At 36.2% G+C, this 22,136-nt stretch overlaps 2 protein-coding genes across 2 annotated transcripts; both read left to right on the top strand.

Annotated features, from left to right (window-relative positions):
- Positions 1-1,706: 1,706 nt before the first annotated feature.
- Positions 1,707-4,029, top strand: LOC131640214 (uncharacterized). Its single transcript, XM_058910625.1, has 10 exons — positions 1,707-1,790; positions 1,862-2,129; positions 2,217-2,435; positions 2,531-2,621; positions 2,714-2,852; positions 2,953-3,110; positions 3,201-3,321; positions 3,415-3,585; positions 3,666-3,734; positions 3,814-4,029. The coding sequence occupies exons 1-10, from the start codon at positions 1,707-1,709 to the stop codon at positions 4,027-4,029; spliced, it is 1,536 nt and encodes a 511-aa protein (XP_058766608.1).
- Positions 4,030-13,386: 9,357 nt separating this feature from the next.
- On the top strand, positions 13,387-19,118 carry LOC131640213 (uncharacterized). The gene is made up of 10 exons (XM_058910624.1): positions 13,387-13,844; positions 13,945-14,076; positions 14,376-14,413; positions 14,539-14,628; positions 14,700-15,141; positions 15,284-17,511; positions 17,748-17,779; positions 17,891-17,942; positions 18,099-18,317; positions 18,421-19,118. Exons 1-10 carry the CDS (start codon positions 13,387-13,389, stop codon positions 19,116-19,118), a joined length of 4,389 nt encoding a protein of 1,462 aa, XP_058766607.1.
- The last annotated feature ends 3,018 nt before the right edge of the window (positions 19,119-22,136 follow it).

Here is a 22,136-nt window from a genome sequence, read left to right as displayed (position 1 = left end):
GAGGAGGAGTGTTTATCCCATATTTTAGGGGGATGTCGTGTAGTGGTGGCTATTTGAAAGAAGGTCTTTGAGTGGATTGGTCCCATTGCGGATTTATCCTTGGAGGAGTTTGAGGGATTCCCTTTTGTCTCTGAGAAGATGAGAGTTCTAGCCAAAAGGGAAATTGTTGTGGTTATTTGGTTAGCAACGGTGTGGTGTGTTTGGGTAAGGCGTAGTGCGATCATTTTCAAGAATGGATTATTTAGCTTTACTGAATGTATGTTGGAGATCATTCTCAATTCTTGAAAGTGGTTATATTCTAGTCATAAACTTGGGAGTAATTGTAACTTTCATGTTTAGAATATTCTACCTCTCACTTGTTTTGTGTAATAGATGTTTTCCGTTTTGTATTCGGGTGGAGTATCCCTTATACTCCTTTTTGAATCCCATTGCCTATTAAAAAACAAAGAGAGAGGAACAATAGCTTGAGAATGTGTGAGGTTTTATTGAGAGACCGAAAGCTGCAGTGGATAAAACACAACAAGTGAACGGTGAACTGAAAATAAAACGAAACGAAATGGAAACAAAATGTAAACACACACTGAAAATTGAAACACACAGATCTGGAACCGATCTTGCTACTTAAAAATGTTATGTTGCTTAAACATATCTGTTAACTCAAAAATATTGTCTTGTTTCAATCGAGAAAGCGAAAACGTATCTTTTCGAAAATAATAATCACAACCGAGAGAACGAAACACATACCTTGTGTAACACCCTAATTCTACCCGGTAATTATAAGCAAAAATCAGAGTATTTTAAAAATTTTCAACATACAATGGGATGTCACATCTACTATCAAGCCTTTACTAAGAGATTGCCCAAACTACCCAAATTACCCTTCACTAAATTTCATTTGCACTACCAATTGGATTAAAACGTAATCAACTAAATATGTTATGGAAAGTTCCTACTTTTATCACCCAAATCAACAAGTGCTCAATTCTAATTGGTCCAGAGTTTTCAATCTATTTCCCTCCAACATAAGCAAACGACCCCTCCTACTTCTTCAAACATTGTCAACATTTCTCTCTCATTAGCCTTTCCTTCTCTGCACAACTCCTTAGCTGAAGAACAGACCCGGGTAAGACATTGCTCCTGATATTGTTGTTTACCTTTTTTTCCTTCCTTTTCAATGTTTGTAGTTTACATATCTTTCTTCGAAATCTTACGATTCTTCCTTTTCTTCCTTTTTTTGCTTCGAAATCTAACGATTGTCCGTGCTTTTTTCATATCTTCGAAATCTGGGTTTTCTTCTTATATTGCTTTTCTGGGTATTCCAAAATGTTTTATTTCTTTCTTCATTTCTTCATATCTTTTTTCCAAAATGTTTTCTTTCTGTTCTGGTTTCAGTCGTTTACCGTAAAGACGCAGCCTTTCATGTTTTTTTTAACGAGTTGTGTGTTGTTTACATTTTTTTTTAAATATCATACTTTTCTGGTTTGGTTTCTTCAAAATGTACACTTTTCTGGTTTGGTTTCTTCAAATATCATACTTTTTTGGCTTTGTTTATTTGTGTTTTCAGTATGTCTTGAATGGATGGCTTTTAGCTATTCTTACATAGTGTCTATTGTGGTTTAACATATTTACCTCATTTAGAAACGCGCACAATGTCTAGGGCGCCTATTCTCATTAAGGACCTGGTCCAAGGGAACCAAGTGTGAAAAATGCACATCAGGGTTGTTGACATGTGGATTGTTACAGAAAAAGCAGGGTATCAACACCTAGAGTTGGTTATACAAGATGGAACGGTATGGCTTTTATCATTACAGCTTTGAATGATTTATGTTATCCTGCTGATTATTTCTCCTAAAAAACACAGGGTGACCAAATACATTTGACAACTAGCCGTTGGGATTTTAAGGATTGGATAGAGCAGATCATAGAGCATGCAACATATTATCTGTATAATGGGGATCCTGTGGTTAATGATGGCCCTTTTAAAGTGTGTTCGAACCCTCTCAAGATTCTCTTTAATGGAGGAATTACTCTCACCAAGGTGGACATACCGGACATCCCACTGCACAAATTCAACTTCCATGCCATTGAAAACTTTCTCAATGGACATTTCAAGCCTGACATGCTCTATGGTTAGTTATTTCATGCTGTTTTTGTTGTTTATCATTAATGAGCTTTCTATTTTGAATAACCTAATGACTCACCCTTCTTTGAAATAGATGTTATTGGTGTCTTGCCAGATGTTGTGAAGACACAAATGGGAGGTGGCGGTAAGAAGTCTTTTACCAATATCACCTTACGTGACGTTGGAGGAAATGCCATTGAGGTTGCTTTATGGGGTGATTTTAGCAAACAATTCATGGACTACACTACTATTGGCAAAAATGTTGGTCCCACAATTATCATTTTGACTCATGCTTGGTGTAAGCCAAATGCAGGTCTGGATGTTTTTTATTATCCCACTAATACATATTATTTCAACTTTTGTGTGCTACCACTTAACATTACAACCTGCTTTCAAACATTGGTGCAGTATCTGGATTACCAAGTCTATCTAATGCTTGGAATGGCTCGAAACTGCTGATTAACTTAGACCATCCACAAGTGGAAACCTTCAAAACCAAGTTTATCCCTGTGCTTTATATAGTATCATTTCACTTTAAAGTCTCATTTCAATTGAAAGTCTCATTATATCCCTGTTCTTTATATGTTACAGTTTTGGAGCAGCTGATTTGTCAAATACATCCAATCTTTCTCTATCACTAACCTGTGATTCATCCATTCAATCCACAAACCAGAATTGGACTAGCCGTAATGAGGTCAGGACTATCCGTGACATTTTTGAAGGAGGAAAGGTATTTCTTTCTTTTTGTTTTTGTTGTTGTTTTTTAATTTCAAACTATTATCCAACATTTTAGTATTAATTGTTTGACAGTTTTGAATTACTCATTTTAGGATTGTTTTGCAACTACTATTGGAACTACCAAACGATTCAAGGCTTCAAGGTTTGGATGGTTTTTTGAGTGTTGTCCAGGATGTAGGACTTCTATCAAGTCGGTTGGAGGGAAAGTTGAGTGTCACTGTGGAGTTAAAGATGTTGAACCAATTACTAAGTGAGCCCTTTTTTTAAACTAACTTCTTATTTCTAAATTCCATTTTATTTCATACCAACCTGTAAATAATTCTTATTTGTTGATTGATAGGTTCAAAATAGAAGTTGAAGTTGAATATGATGGCTTTGATGGAACCTTTGTCTTTTGGGATAAGGATTGTGTCCCATATACTAAACTGTCTGCTAAAGAGTTAAGACAGCTCATGATAGCGGTGAGTCATGTTGTTTGTATTATAAATGCTTAATTTTATAGCTCACTACATATAGCGTCTTGATCAAACCTCATGGCTTTCTTGATTGCATAGAATGGAGAAGACAACCCAAAAACATGGCCGACTCAAGTTGACATTTTGTTGAATAAGGAAATGGCGTTCCGTGTCAAATTTCAATCATCTTACAAACAATTTTCAATTGTGACAATACTTAATGAGGATAATGTTTACAACAAACTTAAGAGCTACCTAACCCCGGATGAGGTAAATACATGTTCTTTTAATCTAAGAAGTTTTTTTGGTTGTTCCTTTATATGTGATTCTGATTTAAACTTTGTTATCAGCATACCTCAAATGCTCCTGTTTTGGAGGTCTTCAATTCTGATCCAAATGATAATCCAAATGAACCTATTGTAAGGGACTAATGCATGCAGACTTATTTACACTTTGTATACATTTACTCCCATTAACTAAAATTTATTTCATCCTTAGATGACACTTTCTGCTGAAGCTTCGATATCTCCTCAACCTTCGTCTGCTGCAAACCATGCTTGGAGTCCTTCTGCAAGCTCCAGCAGCACACCGGCCAAGAGGGGAGCTATAACAACATCAGTTAATGAGATGATTGAGGCTGAAGATCTGACTCCTAAACAATCTGCTACTAAGGCTAAGCCTGGAAGAAAGATCAAGCATATCAAGAAGGAGTAATCTTGGGTTATAAATTCAGAAGTGGATCTTTTTTTGCTGCATTGTTATTTCACAATATATTAGTACTGATTTCATCCGCCCTTTTTTGTATTCCACCTGTTTTATGGGTGTAACTATGCTTTCTATTGCATGATGATCCAAAGTAAGCCACTAAACAATTGATCTTAGTATTTTGTAATGACTCTATTTTGTAATGACTCTATTTTGTAATGACTCTATTTTGTAATGACTCTAATTTGTAATGACTCTGTTTGGTTAATCCACTTGCTGGCTTTTCATATGACTTGATGGCATTTTATATAGCTTTTGTACATGCACTTTATATTGCTTTAATCCAAGAACATTTTTTTGCCTTTTCATGTGATGGAGGGCATTATATACGTATAACCTCACACGACTTTGGGAGTTTGATGGGATTTATAATGCATTGGGTTTGCCATACAAAACACACACCATCACATGACTTTGGTAGTGGTATTTTAAATCTCATTTTTAATAGCTCATTTTCTGTAAAGCTCCTTAGTATACCATAATGTACATTAAGAATTGCAATTCTATACAGATTCGGTACTAACACCACATCAAAGTATATTGTTCAAATAATGTTGCTCTATTTTGAATCATTTAAAGGAACACAGCAGTTACAGCATTGCCCAATGAACCGGTTAGAGATTTCTTTTACATTGGGAACCTCACTTTGAACAACTTGCAGCAGAGCCCTTCCATGTAATTTCGTACTTTTTAAGGAGTGGTTGTCGTTTTATACCCTTGCAAACCGGATCATAGTGTAACACCCCATATTTTCTAATTTTAATTTAATCGGAAATTAAATTATTTATTTGAAATTATTTGGCATTTGATTGGATTTAATTGAAGAATTATGAAAAAGGAGGTTATTGGGCCAAATGTGGTGTTAGTAAAAAGGGGGTGTTATGTTAGTAGGCCTTTTACTAAATTAAAATCTATTTTTCATAAAATAAGGAAAATTGGGAAAAAGGAAAAAGGAACGTGAAAAGCAGAGCAGAGGAGATGAGAGATTGGAAAGCTGATACGTGAAAGAGGAACAGAAGAGGAAGAGGGCTAATCAAGATCCTTGGTTAAGGTAAGGGGGGGACTCTTCCGGTTAATATCTTTTATCGTATTATAGATGATGGGACTGATTTAGATGCATTGTTTGTGTCAATTGGTTATATGCTAGATTGGGGTTTTGGGATAATTTTGATGGGAATTGTATGATGTGATGAATTGTACGATTATATGACTGTTATGATGATTGAATGGTCCTTTTGTGTGTTATAATTGTGTTATAACATGTATGTGGCTGATATGGTGGTATTTGAGGTTCATGACATAACTTGATTTGGGTTTTGGGGATTTTGGGATGAATTCCGTAATGCTGTCAATCGATGTGAGATCTCTGGTTTTGCCAGTTCGCGCCGCGAAGGTAGGTGCGCGCCGCGAAGGCGTACTTGTTTTCTCGCATCGCGCCGCGGTCATAGGTTGGCGCCGCGAACGTGTTTGTATGCTTCAGGTCGCGCCGCGAACTCTGGTTGCGCCGCGTGCTGTAGCGATAACTGTTTTCTTGTAAAAAGTTAAAGATGTGTAACTTTCAAACCGTAAGTCCGTTTTAGACGCCGTTTTGGACGTTGTTCCTTAAATTGAATGTTCTACCATATAAAATAAATAAAACAATGACAACTTGATTTTATTTTAAAAAGTATCATTTTCTTCAAATGTGGTTTATTCTGGTTTGCATAGCTGATGAGGTGCAATGGTTGTTGTGTGCATAATTGAATATGTGCAATGATGTATGTTGTGATAATGTGGTTGCTTCTGTTAATTGTGCAAATGGGTGTTGTTCATGGTAAATATGGTTATCATGTGTTTTGAGGAATGATGAGGTAAATACTCTGTCGTTGATGAGTTGCTTTGTTGTACTTGGTACACGATTGTGAGGGGTGTTATCGTTGTTGCACTGTATAATGAATGATTTACCTGTTATGATGTTGTGGTTGTAATTGGTGTTTGTTATACATATATTGTTGATGTAAATTATGTATTTTATTGTGGTTGAGAAATAGCATAACTGTGTATGGCTATTGATTATTGTGGTGGTTGATGATTATGACATTTGGTTGATTTATGTGGGTGATAAGCATGTTATGGTTGATACATGCATTCATAATCATTATGTGGCTGATCCTTGACGATGGTGGATCAGTGGTAGCTAATTCCCATTGTGTGGAATTAGTGAGTGGGTGTTGCCGTATCCTTGACGATGGTGGATCGGTGAGTTGGGTTATCCCAGATTTTGGTACCACATGCATATAGTTGCATTTGCATTAGGCTACTTGTATGATTATAACATGAATGGAAGATTGTCCAATGTTATAATATGTGATGATGGTGTAATTGTTATGATTTGTTGGATGAATTATGGTGTTGTCTTTTGGTAATGTATTCTATTTGTTGTTGTGTGTTGATGAGTACTTCCTGACAATCTGAATATAATGAAATTGGGTGAATAATGTGACTATGACGTGTTATTGTTTATGATTCGATAACATTTGTTAATTGTGAATGAGACTCACCCTTACTTTGATGATTTCAGATTGGCGAGTAGCGGCTTTTGGCTCGGTGAGGATTAGCTCATGAGTCAGTTTATTTGGTATAGCGTCGGTGTCATGCTCTGATATTGTAACACTGGGGGAACGTTAGTTTAGAGTTTATGATGATACTCTATTTTGTTGTTATTGGAGTAATTTTGTGAGATATTGCATAGGTGATGTTATGCTTATCTGTTGATTAATGTTCCGCTGTATAGAAACATGATTTTGTTAAATGGATGATTTGCCCCTAAGTGAAGCATGACAATTGATTTATGATAATTTGTTTTAAATTGAATTGTGGCACCCTTGTTTTCATGTTTTACTCTGAATTATTTTATTAATTTCCGCGGGGTTTAGAAGGGTGTTACAATAGTGGTATCAGAGCAGGTCGGTCCGTCCGGCCAATTGTCGAGTCAGTTGAGTTGCACGACGGTTGAATACTGTCGGCATATTATCCCTTGGTACGCGACATGTGAGTGAATCACTGTCGGTACTTTGTTGTTTGTTGTGGAAGTTGGTTTGAAACAAGTGGGGGAGAAGTTTCACTTCTCAGTTATGTTTCAGTTGTAAGATGATTGATTCAGTCGGCTGTTGTTGGCAACAATGCAAGCATTGTTGGAGTTGTTGTTTTCCGAATCGAAGGTGACTTGGAATTAAGACTTGGCTGGTAATTAAGTTGGAGCATCTTGAAGGAGGATGATTATATGCAATTGATGATTATTTGTAGGAGAGGGAAATTAGAAAGTTGCAATGTATCAGCTCTGCTGGTGTGCTGCGAAGCTGTCAGTTGAGTAGCCTTACGACTCAGAAGAGGTTCAGCTGCAAGTTTGCGAAGAGGATTGATGTAGTAATGTTCCAGAAATTGCGCTTCGGCGATGGGAAGTGTTGCTCAAGTTATAATGATGTTTGGAAGTAAAGAGACATGATAAGGGGCTGTTTGGAATGTGATAGAGTTGAAGAGAATGAGTTTTGGAGAGAGATTTTCGTAAGCAAAACGCAGGAAAATTGCGGAATAGCTGCGGAACTTCGAAAATTCATAACTGAAGTTCTGGACATCCGAATTGAGTTCCGTTTGAAGCGTCGGAAAGCTAACGAGGTGAACTTTGTTATAAAAATAGTTGCAGCAGCTGTAAAATATTTAATTGTGACAGGATGACGTTGGAAAGAGGTAGAGTTACGGTTACTCTTGTTCTTATAACTAGACTTGTTTATTGGTACTGCACGGGATGTCAGTGTCAGTGTCAGTGTTGAATGGATCGAAGGAATACTTGGAAGGTTTTTTTTTGAGAAGTAATTTTAAGAATTGAATTTACCAATTGAGGAGTTTTGGATATATCGTATAGAGTGTCGCTGCATGATGTCAGTGTTGCATTTTCGGACAATGATTGGAAAATTCATATCTCGGGTTCCGAGTGTCGGATTAACGTGCCGTTTGAACCTATGAAGAGGAGAGATTATGTTCTACATTATGGGAAAGTTATAAGTACAGTAGATTAATCCTATGAGGGGATATTCTGAAGACGGTTAAGGAAGCATGAAACTTGTTGAATAAGAATGCCTACTACCGCGATTGTTTGAAACGAAGTTGAGTAGAACATGTTGTTGATGAATAAGTTGATGAGATGTTCGATCATAAAGATGATTTGAGTACCAATGGATTTTAGTGAGAAGTGAATTAGTAGTAAAGGTGGAATAAACTTTAGAACGGTTGAAGTCGTATTTGTGATGCCAAAGTAACGACAAGTATAAAAGAAGAATTGTAGAGAATTTCTAACACCTATTGATATGAGGAAGACTTTGTTGAGATTCCGAGTGAAAAAAATATTGGTATGCGAAAGAAGTCATGAGATTGGGAGTGAAACCACGAGTTATGAATGTTGTGTTAATGTGTTGCGTAGGAAGTCTTTAAATACGTCGGTGCTAATGGTGAAGGAGTTGGATTTAATTGGACAATTTAGAGACTTAAGTTGGTATGTGAAGGAACTCCTAATAGTGTTAGATTGAATATGCTAGAAGATGACTAGTGGTATTCTTAACGAGATTAGAGAAGGTCATAAAGATGATGTTGAGTTGATCGATAGGTTGACTTTGAATTACCAAGGTAAAGGCGGTGAATTCAGAATCGACGGGAATAATATAATGAGGTTGAGTGATTGGATTTGTGTAACTGATGTTTTGAGCTTCAGAAGAATATTCTAGAAGAAGGACACCGTAGTGGATTATTGAACTATGACGATGTTAATGAGTTTGAGTACAAAACCGGAAAGGACACTATTATGTAGTAACAACGGTTTATGCTTAAATATGATTTTTAACTATCTATTGACAAATTGAGGACTTGATCACCCTTAATCTCTTGTTGGTAGTAGACGGAAATCATATAAATGAGATGAACTTGTTTTGTTACCTTAATGGTATAAGATGTGATGAATACTAAGCCGTGAAGAATAATCACTCACTATGTTGTGTGGACTTATGAAGAAGTGAATATGAAAGAGTGCAACATGGTGGATGATGACTTAAGACGGGTAATCAGAGTCGCGCAGCGAAAGTGTGATGTGGAGTAGTGTTATGAGTACTACTCGCGGGAAGTAAGGAATTAATATGTCGGAAGCCTGCATAGAGAATATGTATTGATCTATATGTTGGATTTAGAATCTAGTGGATGTAAGGATATCGTGTCGAAGAATTACAACTCTTTTGAATAAATTCCGAGATGATGAATATGTCATTACGGTTGTACGTAGTTAACGAGTATGTATTCGGTGAAATTAAAACGAAGGATTGATAATATATGATGCTGTAATAATTTTGTGCTGTTATTGAGGTGATATTGTAAATTCCATATATAATGAGGAATTACACTCTATGAAGGACGGAGTTGATTTGATTCTTAGTAGAGAGCGTGATTTAGTTGAGCTTTTTTGTAAGCGATGGTATACTGAGGCTGACGAGTGTGTACTTGTTCTGATGGTTAGGATGTTTAAATAGAGGAAGTAAATCAGGAATTGGTTCGTTGGATGCGAGTAAGGATTGCTAAATGGTAGATTAGTACCATGAATGACGAGGGATGATTCTTGAAACGAATGAGTAAAGAGAGTCGGAATCGGGTAAAACTCAGAAATCTATTTGGTATAGATGATTGTGATGAGTAGTCAGAGTAGTGCGGAAAAAGCGGAATGTAACGTGTTGGATAATTACTGGTGTGATTTAAGAGGAGTCAGATAATTGGAATTCAATGGTATAGGAATACGAGTATTGAGTTTCTTGAAGGAAGCGGTTGGTGAAAAGTGTAAGTATTACCTTATCGCTCAGATGGAAAAGCGTGTCTAAGGTTGGTATGTTTGGTAGAAGGGATCCATTACTGTATTGTTGATCAAGTGTGATCATACTATAAATTGTGTAATTGTATTACTCGTTTGTTGAGCGTATTGTATAGGTTGTACCTCAATGTTCTGTTGTTGTTAACCTTTTTGGAGATAAAGCGAGTGGTATACTTTTGGATAGTCAAATGCGACGCAAGAACTGGGATTGAATGTATGAAACAGGTTTCCTGTTGGTTATGTCAGATGGATTTTTGGGGATTGACTGATGGTAATGTTAATTGAGAGCTGGAGACTCAGGTGAAGGACTCTCATACGAGCTGGGTACTTGAGGTATGTTTTCGAGGACGAAAACTCTTTTAGTGGGGGAGAGTTGTAACACCCCATATTTTCTAATTTTAATTTAATCGGAAATTAAATTATTTATTTGAAATTATTTGGCATTTGATTGGATTTAATTGAAGAATTATGAAAAAGGAGGTTATTGGGCCAAATGTGGTGTTAGTAAAAAGGGGGTGTTATGTTAGTAGGCCTTTTACTAAATTAAAATCTATTTTTCATAAAATAAGGAAAATTGGGAAAAAGGAAAAAGGAACGTGAAAAGCAGAGCAGAGGAGATGAGAGATTGGAAAGCTGATACGTGAAAGAGGAACAGAAGAGGAAGAGGGCTAATCAAGATCCTTGGTTAAGGTAAGGGGGGGACTCTTCCGGTTAATATCTTTTATCGTATTATAGATGATGGGACTGATTTAGATGCATTGTTTGTGTCAATTGGTTATATGCTAGATTGGGGTTTTGGGATAATTTTGATGGGAATTGTATGATGTGATGAATTGTACGATTATATGACTGTTATGATGATTGAATGGTCCTTTTGTGTGTTATAATTGTGTTATAACATGTATGTGGCTGATATGGTGGTATTTGAGGTTCATGACATAACTTGATTTGGGTTTTGGGGATTTTGGGATGAATTCCGTAATGCTGTCAATCGATGTGAGATCTCTGGTTTTGCCAGTTCGCGCCGCGAAGGTAGGTGCGCGCCGCGAAGGCGTACTTGTTTTCTCGCATCGCGCCGCGGTCATAGGTTGGCGCCGCGAACGTGTTTGTATGCTTCAGGTCGCGCCGCGAACTCTGGTTGCGCCGCGTGCTGTAGCGATAACTGTTTTCTTGTAAAAAGTTAAAGATGTGTAACTTTCAAACCGTAAGTCCGTTTTAGACGCCGTTTTGGACGTTGTTCCTTAAATTGAATGTTCTACCATATAAAATAAATAAAACAATGACAACTTGATTTTATTTTAAAAAGTATCATTTTCTTCAAATGTGGTTTATTCTGGTTTGCATAGCTGATGAGGTGCAATGGTTGTTGTGTGCATAATTGAATATGTGCAATGATGTATGTTGTGATAATGTGGTTGCTTCTGTTAATTGTGCAAATGGGTGTTGTTCATGGTAAATATGGTTATCATGTGTTTTGAGGAATGATGAGGTAAATACTCTGTCGTTGATGAGTTGCTTTGTTGTACTTGGTACACGATTGTGAGGGGTGTTATCGTTGTTGCACTGTATAATGAATGATTTACCTGTTATGATGTTGTGGTTGTAATTGGTGTTTGTTATACATATATTGTTGATGTAAATTATGTATTTTATTGTGGTTGAGAAATAGCATAACTGTGTATGGCTATTGATTATTGTGGTGGTTGATGATTATGACATTTGGTTGATTTATGTGGGTGATAAGCATGTTATGGTTGATACATGCATTCATAATCATTATGTGGCTGATCCTTGACGATGGTGGATCAGTGGTAGCTAATTCCCATTGTGTGGAATTAGTGAGTGGGTGTTGCCGTATCCTTGACGATGGTGGATCGGTGAGTTGGGTTATCCCAGATTTTGGTACCACATGCATATAGTTGCATTTGCATTAGGCTACTTGTATGATTATAACATGAATGGAAGATTGTCCAATGTTATAATATGTGATGATGGTGTAATTGTTATGATTTGTTGGATGAATTATGGTGTTGTCTTTTGGTAATGTATTCTATTTGTTGTTGTGTGTTGATGAGTACTTCCTGACAATCTGAATATAATGAAATTGGGTGAATAATGTGACTATGACGTGTTATTGTTTATGATTCGATAACATTTGTTAATTGTGAATGAGACTCACCCTTACTTTGATGATTTCAGATTGGCGAGTAGCGGCTTTTGGCTCGGTGAGGATTAGCTCATGAGTCAGTTTATTTGGTATAGCGTCGGTGTCATGCTCTGATATTGTAACACTGGGGGAACGTTAGTTTAGAGTTTATGATGATACTCTATTTTGTTGTTATTGGAGTAATTTTGTGAGATATTGCATAGGTGATGTTATGCTTATCTGTTGATTAATGTTCCGCTGTATAGAAACATGATTTTGTTAAATGGATGATTTGCCCCTAAGTGAAGCATGACAATTGATTTATGATAATTTGTTTTAAATTGAATTGTGGCACCCTTGTTTTCATGTTTTACTCTGAATTATTTTATTAATTTCCGCGGGGTTTAGAAGGGTGTTACACATAGTCGTCAGTCAACAACTTTCTGCAGCATTGGATAAAGTAAGTCATACACAATGTCAACTCATGATTAAATGCTTCCTGCTTTTTCAAATAGCTTGCTTAGTTGTACCAAGTATATCTTCTAAAAGCAGAAAATACATCTCATTTCACACGGTACAGGTACAACAATTTGTTACTTTTTGGTGTAACATCACATTATGTAATATATTATTCATTGCTTTATACAATGTTGCTGATCACTGTACACGGTTCACTGCACAATATATATGTCAAATCTGTTTCTTGGAAATCTGTCATTTATATGAACCACTTATGCCATTTGAATGCAATCACACCACTTGGTTGTAAAGTAACTAATTTTGTGAAAAAGTTTTAACTAGATACTACTAACATAGTAATTAAAATAATATTCATTTCAAACAAAAATGTGATTCAAATTTTTAGAGGGAAAAACATATTTTGGTGCCTTTTTTAACTTAGGTTTGGTTTTGGCTTTTCGAAAATAACAAGTAAACTTGCTGACACTGTGTTCATACTTACAATAGTGTTTTTAAAATATTTAAACAATAACAATTGCATAGATTTGAAATAGAGAGTACTGAAATCAAAGAGCATAGAAATTCAGGGTTGACTTTTATTGTTATTGCATTCTGTTATATTCACTACGTTTCACTAATAGGAGCAAGGAGGTTGGTATCAGTTTGCATCTTTGTTTTTTTAATCTCATTAGTATTGTCTTAGATTGATAATTGGATTGTTATGCCCAGCTACTCATTAATTATATTCCGATACAATTGTTATGTACATATTGTCCGTTTTATTATGTGTGGCAGATAGTTTAGAAATTCACAGGAAGTTATGGAGAACAATAACCTGCATATCTCTGGAAAAAAGGCAAGGGCACGACGATCGCTTATTATGAAAGAAAACCGTTCTAAACGTCAGAGACAAAATTGCAACCAACCTGATTCAATCAATGATACGTTATATTCTCCTAATTGCTTCACAACGAGACAACCTTTGTCTGAAATCACTCCCTCGGCTCAGAATCAAAAGACTATCGCACAGATTGTCGAAGAAGGGATTATGCTGAGTGCGCGTATGCAGAATTCTGAACCGAGTATAACCAGACATGTGTTTCGAAATAACATGAAGTCATCCCATTTAGATTCCTTGGGAACAAATTTAATGTCTAAGTTTTCTACTGATTGTACAAATGAGAATGGTGTACCAACTACAATTGAGAATGCCCAACATGGGGTGACTTTTTCAACCAACCAATTCTATGATCCTGGAAGTTCTTCCAAGAATCCCATGTAAGGTTCATGTGACCAAATATGCATGACTGTAGAATGTAACTAATTAGAGTTTGGTTACCTTTTATTGACTTTCGTATTATGTCTAATTTTATAACAGATATACCGAAAAGAAAAAACCGGTTCGTGGCAGGCCTAAGAAGCAACTGGGAGTACCAAGCCTTGCCATGAATTTGAATAGTAATCCCCCTAATGAAGCTGTCAACGTATCTGTAGCACAACAGCCAACGAGGTACAAGTTTTTAATATCATATATGCTCCATCTTCAATGTTGATGATAATTATAATATTTTTTCAATAACTCACGACATTAAGGATGATGCATGTCTTCAACCATTTCCATGCATGAATATGATCAACTAGCAGTGGTAGCAGTAGAAAAAACAACCGTCCTCAACGAAGGCCAATGAAATAGCCACATAATTATTCTGATCAAGCATCACCAATGTTACCCCCCAAAGGCATAACACCTGAAATAAAAGAGCCAGCATGTCCTATTTTTACCCCTGCAGTAACCTTGGATTTTAATAGCGGCTCGGACGAAGATAGCGATTACGACCCTTTTGCAAGTGAGTCAATTGCAAACTCATTAGTTTTGTGTTCAATATTCCCACCTTATTTACGGTTGTATATAAAGAAATATATAAGAAACATGTTCATATATTTTATATTACACTTTTTCATCCATTGTTAGCTTATTTATCCGATGAGGACTTCTGTTCCGAACCTGAAGATAACGAGGCACCTTTTACAATTCATGACAACTACACCCATTCTTCTGAAGGTATATCATTTTTTAGACATTTGCTATTTTTCAAATATCATAATAATTTTTTCCTGTCCATTACTATGTAGCTTATTACGACATAGGGGACCCGCTCATTGAATGTCGTTATTGTAAATCCATGATGTGGTATCAAGAACGGATGAATAAAAGTTCCCATTCTGCTAATCCGAAGTTTATGCTGTGTTGTTGCAATGGGAAAGTTGAAATACCACTACTAAAACAACCTCCAGAAGTTCTTGCAAAATTGATGTTTGACCAAGATAACGTAGTCAGCAGAAAGTTTCAAAAACATATTAGAGTTTACAATATGATGTTTGCGTTTACATCGCCAGGTGCAAAGTTGGACAATCGTTTTAACAATGGAGGTGGACCACCAACTTTACGGATACAAGGTCAAACATGCCATCGAATTGGAAGTTTGTTACCTTCTCGAGGAGACACACCCAAGTTTGCACAATTATATATTTATGACACAGAAAATGAGGTCCACAATCGAATGAAGTGTCTAAGGTATAAATAATACTAACATGCAATCGTTTTTTTATAAAAATAAACTGAAATTCAGATGTATAAGACAGCTGAAATTAAGATTCACATGTATGCATCTTATTCATAATACTGTTAACCATTTCCTTATGCTTTTATTACTTAGGACTGCCAAGAACATTGATCCAGAAGTTGTACAACAACTATCTACAATGATGTATGAACACAATACTCATGCCAAGAGCTTTAAAATGGCGAAACAATGGTTCAATGAAGCAGATACTCAAAACCTGAAGTTGAGACTCATAACTGACAGATCCACGGATGGACGAGTGTATAACCAACCGACAGTGTCTGAAGTTGCTGCCTTAGTTGTCGGTGATATTGACACAGCAGAAATGAGGGATATAATTATGCAATACCAAGGAGGTGGACTTAAGCGGATCAACGAGCTCCATGCAAGTTACATGGCCTTCCAATATCCTTTGGTTTTTCCCTATGGTGAGGACGGTTATAGACCTAATATTGCCCATAGAGACTTGCCGATTTATCAGAATAGCTTACGAAATAGGCTTACAATAAGAGAATGGCTCTCATATCGCATTCAAACAAGGTTAGCTGAACCTAAGACTTTGTTATCTTCACGAAGGTTGTTCCAACAATTTCTTGTCGATGGTTACACGATGTTAGAATCTGAAAAATTAGAATGGATTCGCAAGAATCAACCGAAACTTAGGGTGTCCAAGTATAATTCTCTTAATGACGAGGGTGAACAAAGTCAAATTGCAGGTTCTAGCATCGGTAAAAGAGTGGTTTTGCCTTCGTCCTTTGTTGGTGGTCGTAGGTTTATGGATCAACTGTACTATGATGGAATGGCTATTTGTAGTAAGATTGGTTTTCCGGATTTGTTCATAACTTTCACTTGCAATCCTAATTGGCCGGAAATTCATAGAGTTCTTGGACCACTACATTTGAAACCACAAGATCGACCGGATATCGTTTCAAGAATATTCAAAATCAAGTTTGATCAATTGCTTGCGGATTTGACAAAAAATGGTGTATTAGGCAAAGTACTTGCATGTGAGTTGTCCCTTAGCACTTTTCCCTTGCTTCTTTTTAATACTAATGTGGTTTCATATGCGTTTTTAACTTTTGTATTCTGTTTATCACTAGATATGTACACCATCGAGTTTCAAAAGAGAGGATTGCCACATGCACATATACTACTCTTTCTGCATCCGTCCAACAAGTATCCACGACCAGAAGACATTGACAGGATCATTAGTGCAGAAGTTCCTGATCCCTTGCAACACCCCAGGCTGTACAATTTGGTTAAGTCTCATATGGTTCATGGTCCCTGTGGCTTGGCAAATCAGAGGTCCATTTGCATGAAAGATGGGAAGTGCTTGAAATATTACCCAAAAAAATTCCAACCTAACACTATAGTGGACCATGATGGGTATCCAGTTTATAGGAGAAGAAACAATGGAAACACAATTGAAAAAAATGGGATAATCTTTCATAGTGGACATGTTGTACCGCACAACCCAAGTTTGTTGTTAAAGTACGAAGCACACATCAACATGGAATGGTGCAATCAAAGTACTTCTATCAAGTACCTTTTCAAATACATCAACAAAGGTTCAGACAGAATTTCTGCTGTTATACAAGGCCAGTCCAAGGATGCAACTTCGGGGAAAAACAATGTTGACGAAATTAAACAATATTTGGATTGTCGATACATCTCCCCAAGTGAGGCATGTCGGAGGATATTTGCATATTCCATACACGGAAGAAAACCAGCAGTAGAAAGGATGTATTTTCACTTGGAGGGAGAACACTCTGTTTACTACAGAGATCACGAGCAAGTTGGTGATGTTCTGCTCAAACCAAGTGTTACCGAATCAATGTTTACAGCTTGGTTTGAGGCAAACAATAGTTTTGAAGAGGCAAGGCTTTTAACTTATGGTGACTTTGTTTCTAAATTTGTTTATCATAAACGGAGTAGGAGTTGGAAGCCAAGGAAAAGAGGGTATACCATTGGTCGTCTTTGTTGGGTGCCTCAATGCTCAGGTGAATTGTTTTATTTAAGAATGATGTTAACTGTTGTTAAAGGCCCTTTATGTTATAATGACATCAAGAAAGTTGATGGTGTTCAACATAAGACTTTTAGAAAGGCATGTTTTGCTATGGGTTTCCTTCAAGATGATCGAGAATTTATTGAGGCCATCAAAGAGGCACATGTTCGGGGTTCAGGTTTATTCTTACGAAAGTTATTTGTGACTATGCTTTTGTCCTCATCCATGAATCGACCAGCACATGTATGGAGAAAGTCTTGGAAGTATTTATCTGATGGTATACTTTACGAACAACGGTTGGTGGCAAGAAATCAAGGTATAAATTCTCTATATTATTTTACCGTCAATACTAACTTTGTTGAATTTCATTATACTATAAAATAACTTTGAAAGATTACCAATATTCTAATACATAGTTTCTTTGTTCTAACAATTTTAACACTGTCAAATAATATTCATACTGGTATGTATTAGTATTTGTATGTAAAATCTCACTTTATTTGTCATTTACCATGCTGCATTGTTTGTTGCTGTTTTTGTTCCAATATGCAGTCGCAATGCACCTAACTATGAACATGTCCCTGGTATTATTTGTTTGTTAAAATAGATACGTGCACATGCATCATGTCCATCAGCTTGACTCATATATCAAGTGCTGCAACTTTATTATTCATACTTGTGCTTGTCCCTGGTAGTATTTGTTCCAATATGCAGGAAGCAATGCATCTAACTATGAACATGTCCCTGGTAGTTTTTTTTCTTTTTAAAACAGATCCGTGAACATGCTTTCAGTCCATCAGCTTAACTCATATACAAAGTGCTGCAATTGTTTTATTCATACTTTAACATGAATATTTAGTGCCATAGCAATGTAACTAAACTTTTTCATGGAACCATCCTTAGAATTGACACTTACCGACGACGAACTTCAACAACTGACTTTGATGGCTATTGAAACACTATTGCAAAATAACAACAAAACATTGAAAGACTATAAGCCAATGCCATATCCGAAAGATTATGTTGTTTCCTTCTCGGGTAATAGGCTTATTTATGATGAGCGTCAATATGATCCTATTGCTCAACAACAGCTATTTGCAAGGTTATACGGTTCTCTAACAGGTATAATGGCTAACAAATAGCCTCTTATATTATGGTTTACATTTAAATATTGAGTCTCAAATTCTTATGTACTTATATCATATTTGACTTCATTTCCGTATAGATGAGCAAAGAAGCATTTATGAAGAGATCATGGAAGCTGTAGAGAAACAAAGAGGCGGCGTGTTCTTTTTATATGGATACGGTGGGACCGGAAAGACTTTTATGTGGACCACTTTATCAGCGGCCCTTAGGTCTAAGAAAAAAATCGTCTTGCCGGTTGCATCAAGTGGGATTGCAAGTTTGTTGTTACCTAATGGAAGAACAGCTCATTCTCGGTTTAAGATTCCAGTCCCTACTTTAGATTCTTCTATTTGCAACATTGACAAAAAAGATGATATTGTTGGGCTTCTCAAAGTTACAGATCTAATAATATGGGATGAGGCTCCTATGGCTAACAAGTATTGTTTTGAGGCACTTGACAAGTCATTGAAAGATATTATGAGTGGCACTACACATGGTCAAGATAAGATATTTGGAGGTAAGGTTGTTGTTTTTGGTGGTGACTTCAGGCAAATTCTCCCCGTAGTACCAAGAGGTACTAGATCTGATTTTATTTATGCAACAATCAATTCTTCATATATCTGGGATCATTGTAAAGTCCTAAAGCTCACAAAAAACATGCGGTTACAAAGTGGTGCAGCTACTTCTACAACAGAAGACATTAGGGCATTTTCTGAATGGATTCTACAAATAGGTGATGGGACAATGTGCGAGCCCAATGACGGTTATGCTGATATTTGTATTCCCGAAAAGTTTTAAATGGCAGATTTTTCAGATCCTATTAAAGCTATAGTAGAGGATACATACCCTGATCTTATTCATAATTATCTTGACTCCAACTATCTTCAAAGTCGTGCAATTTTAGCATCAACAATTGAGGTGGTGGATGATATCAACCAATATATCACAACTCTTATTCCAGGTATTCATACAACATTTTATGTAGTTAAATGTCGAATTAGAATTGATGTGAGTAATACTTAAATAGATTTTACCTAATATGTGCTTTTTAATAAATATTGTAGGGGAGGAAAAGGAATATTTTAGCAGTGATTCTATTGACAAATATGATGCAAATAACTTTGATGGATACGAGCATGTCACACCCGAGTTTCTTAATGCACTCAAAACATCTGGATTGCCCAATCATTCTATCAAGTTGAAAGTTGGTGCGACTATCATGCTAATGCGCAACCTAGACCAATCTGAAGGCCTGTGCAATGGGACACGACTGACAGTGACTAGGCTTGCCAACCATGTCATTGAAGCTAAAATCATTTCAGGTAAAAATGTTGGTAACGTCATTTATATTCCAAGAAATGTCTTTGTCTCCTTCCCAATCACCATGGCCATTTAAATTGGTAAGAAGACAATTTCCAATTATTGTGTCATTTGTAATGACAATAAACAAGTCTCAAGGACAATCTCTTGACCATGTTGGGTTATATTTACCTAAAGAAGTATTTAGCCATGGTCAATTGTATGTGGCTATCTCTAGAGTTAAATCAAAAAAGGGTCTTAGGATTCTTATTCATGACAAAGATAAAGAAGCTTTGACTATTATCACCAATGTTGTGTTCAAGGAAGTATTCCAGAACATTAATTAGGAATCCTCTCTGCTTCCCCGATGTGAAATTATACTTGCAATTTACTTTATAATTCAAGCTCATACAAGAATTCCTTTTATTGCAAAGTTATGATTCGAGATACCAATTCTCATTGCAGGAAAACAATTGAAGCATATGGTGCTGGTTTTGAAGTTGGTTGCTTTAACAAATATTGGTTTATTCAATGTCAACAATTATTTGTTAAATCATATTTAAACAACATTTTAGTTACTAACAAGGTTATCATTTTCCTAACATGTATTTTGTTCCTGTTACAACAAACATGTATTTTCCTAGCAGTGATTTTTGAACACATTTAATTCACATGCCAAGGCAAGTGTTTGATACCTACTTGGCAACTGGGTGCTGTATTTGAATAGGTTTCTAAATTGCTATTCATGGCATACAAGGATACCTGGCGAGTATTTTTTTTATTACTATATTTAAATATAGTTCTAATTAAATAAAGCATTACAACATTTTGGATAACAATGGCACACAAGTTACTGCATTATTTTTTTCCTAACATGTGTTTTGTTCCTGTTACAACAAACATGTATTTTCCTAGCAGTGATTTTTGAACACATTTAATTCACATGCCAAGGCAAGTTTTTGATACCTACTTGGCAACTGGGTGTTGTATTTGAATAGCTTTCTAAATTGCTATTCAGGGCACACAAGGATACCTGGCGAGTTTTTTTATTGATTACTATATTTAAATATAGTTCTAATTAAATAAAGCTGTAATACATTTTGGATAACAATGGCACACAAGTTACTGCAATGATTTGGAAAATTTTAAGCAACTAACCAAAAGAAATTTCATCTTAGCCACACCCAGGTTCACCATCATAAGTTATAAACAATTTTAAGCATTCTGTTATAAACAAATTAGAAACGGAATATAAACAATTCTAACAATACAACTGATCATAAAGTTGTTTTTTAAAACATTGCACTAAATAGCCTCTATCAAGGAACGAGATATAAATACATCGAGAAACATAACTTCATTAACTTGGGAAAGATAAGTGGAATCACCCAAGTTTAAAATCCATAACATGGACAACCAGTACAACATAAATACACGTAAACGCGATTACACTCCCTCCTTCAACGGTTCAACAGCCAAACGACCAATGTGTGCGCCTCCCTGTTTATCCTCAAGGACAACTTGTCTCCTCTCTTCAGCCTTCTCTGTCTAGCATACTCATACCATCCAACCCCTATGTACGCATCCTCCTCTGTATTTCTCGGCCTGCATCGTAGCTTTGCTTGGTACACAATCCCCATATTTGCATCGAAAATATCGATTTGCATGGGAAAGGCAGTTAAGAACCTGCAAACTTCCCGCGGAAATACCTGAACAAAAAGTAAATTCGTTACATCATCATACTGAATCCGGGAAGTTGTTTTGTTACTCATTATTGTGCAAAGTAACTCTTACAAGTACATTACGCCGAGCAATTCGACCTGATGCAATTGTTTTTGTCCACGAAATTGTATCGTCTCCATCGGAAAAACTCAAATTTGAATCCATGCTTCCAGAACTGCACAACAGTTACGATAATCAATGACAACCTTTTCAAACTTTACACATCATGGATTACTATGAGGAAACAATTTCAACACATCCGCCTGGGCATTTATGCTGATCATACAAGGGAAATGACAATCGGCAATTAACTAATTCATACACATATCAACCCTATCACTGCACACGAAAAAAAATGAGAGACGCAAAGCATTTAGAATCGTATGAATTTTGTAAATACAATTCCTTCAGCAATCTGTCAGTTGTAGTATATCAGGTTCACACAATGCATCGATTGAACCATATCGTGAGCAGCTTAGAAAACTTCTAAATGGCATAACATTCTAAACTTCATGGCGTGTGTGATGATTTTCAGAACAGTGAAATTCTTCCCAACATTTAGTTCAATTTATCGAAGCTATGAGTCATTGAGCATTAGGTCAAAATACAATTTTCAATTCCTAATAATCTGAATAACTTACCCGAACTCCGACGAATCATCTGAAGGTGGCTCCACAAAGGCTTCCATTTTGCAGGTCGTGAAACAACTTCTAAGGGAACGGCTAACAAATAGCTATTTGCAAGGTTATCGTGAAGAAACTTCTAATGGATTCATCGTTTGCAGCATCTACAATA

Source organism: Vicia villosa, unplaced genomic scaffold, assembly GCF_029867415.1.
Source record: "Vicia villosa cultivar HV-30 ecotype Madison, WI unplaced genomic scaffold, Vvil1.0 ctg.003000F_1_1, whole genome shotgun sequence".
Classification (NCBI taxonomy): Eukaryota; Viridiplantae; Streptophyta; class Magnoliopsida; order Fabales; family Fabaceae; genus Vicia; species Vicia villosa.
Note: the sequence above shows the minus strand (reverse complement) of the source record. Positions and strands in the feature narration are given on the sequence as shown.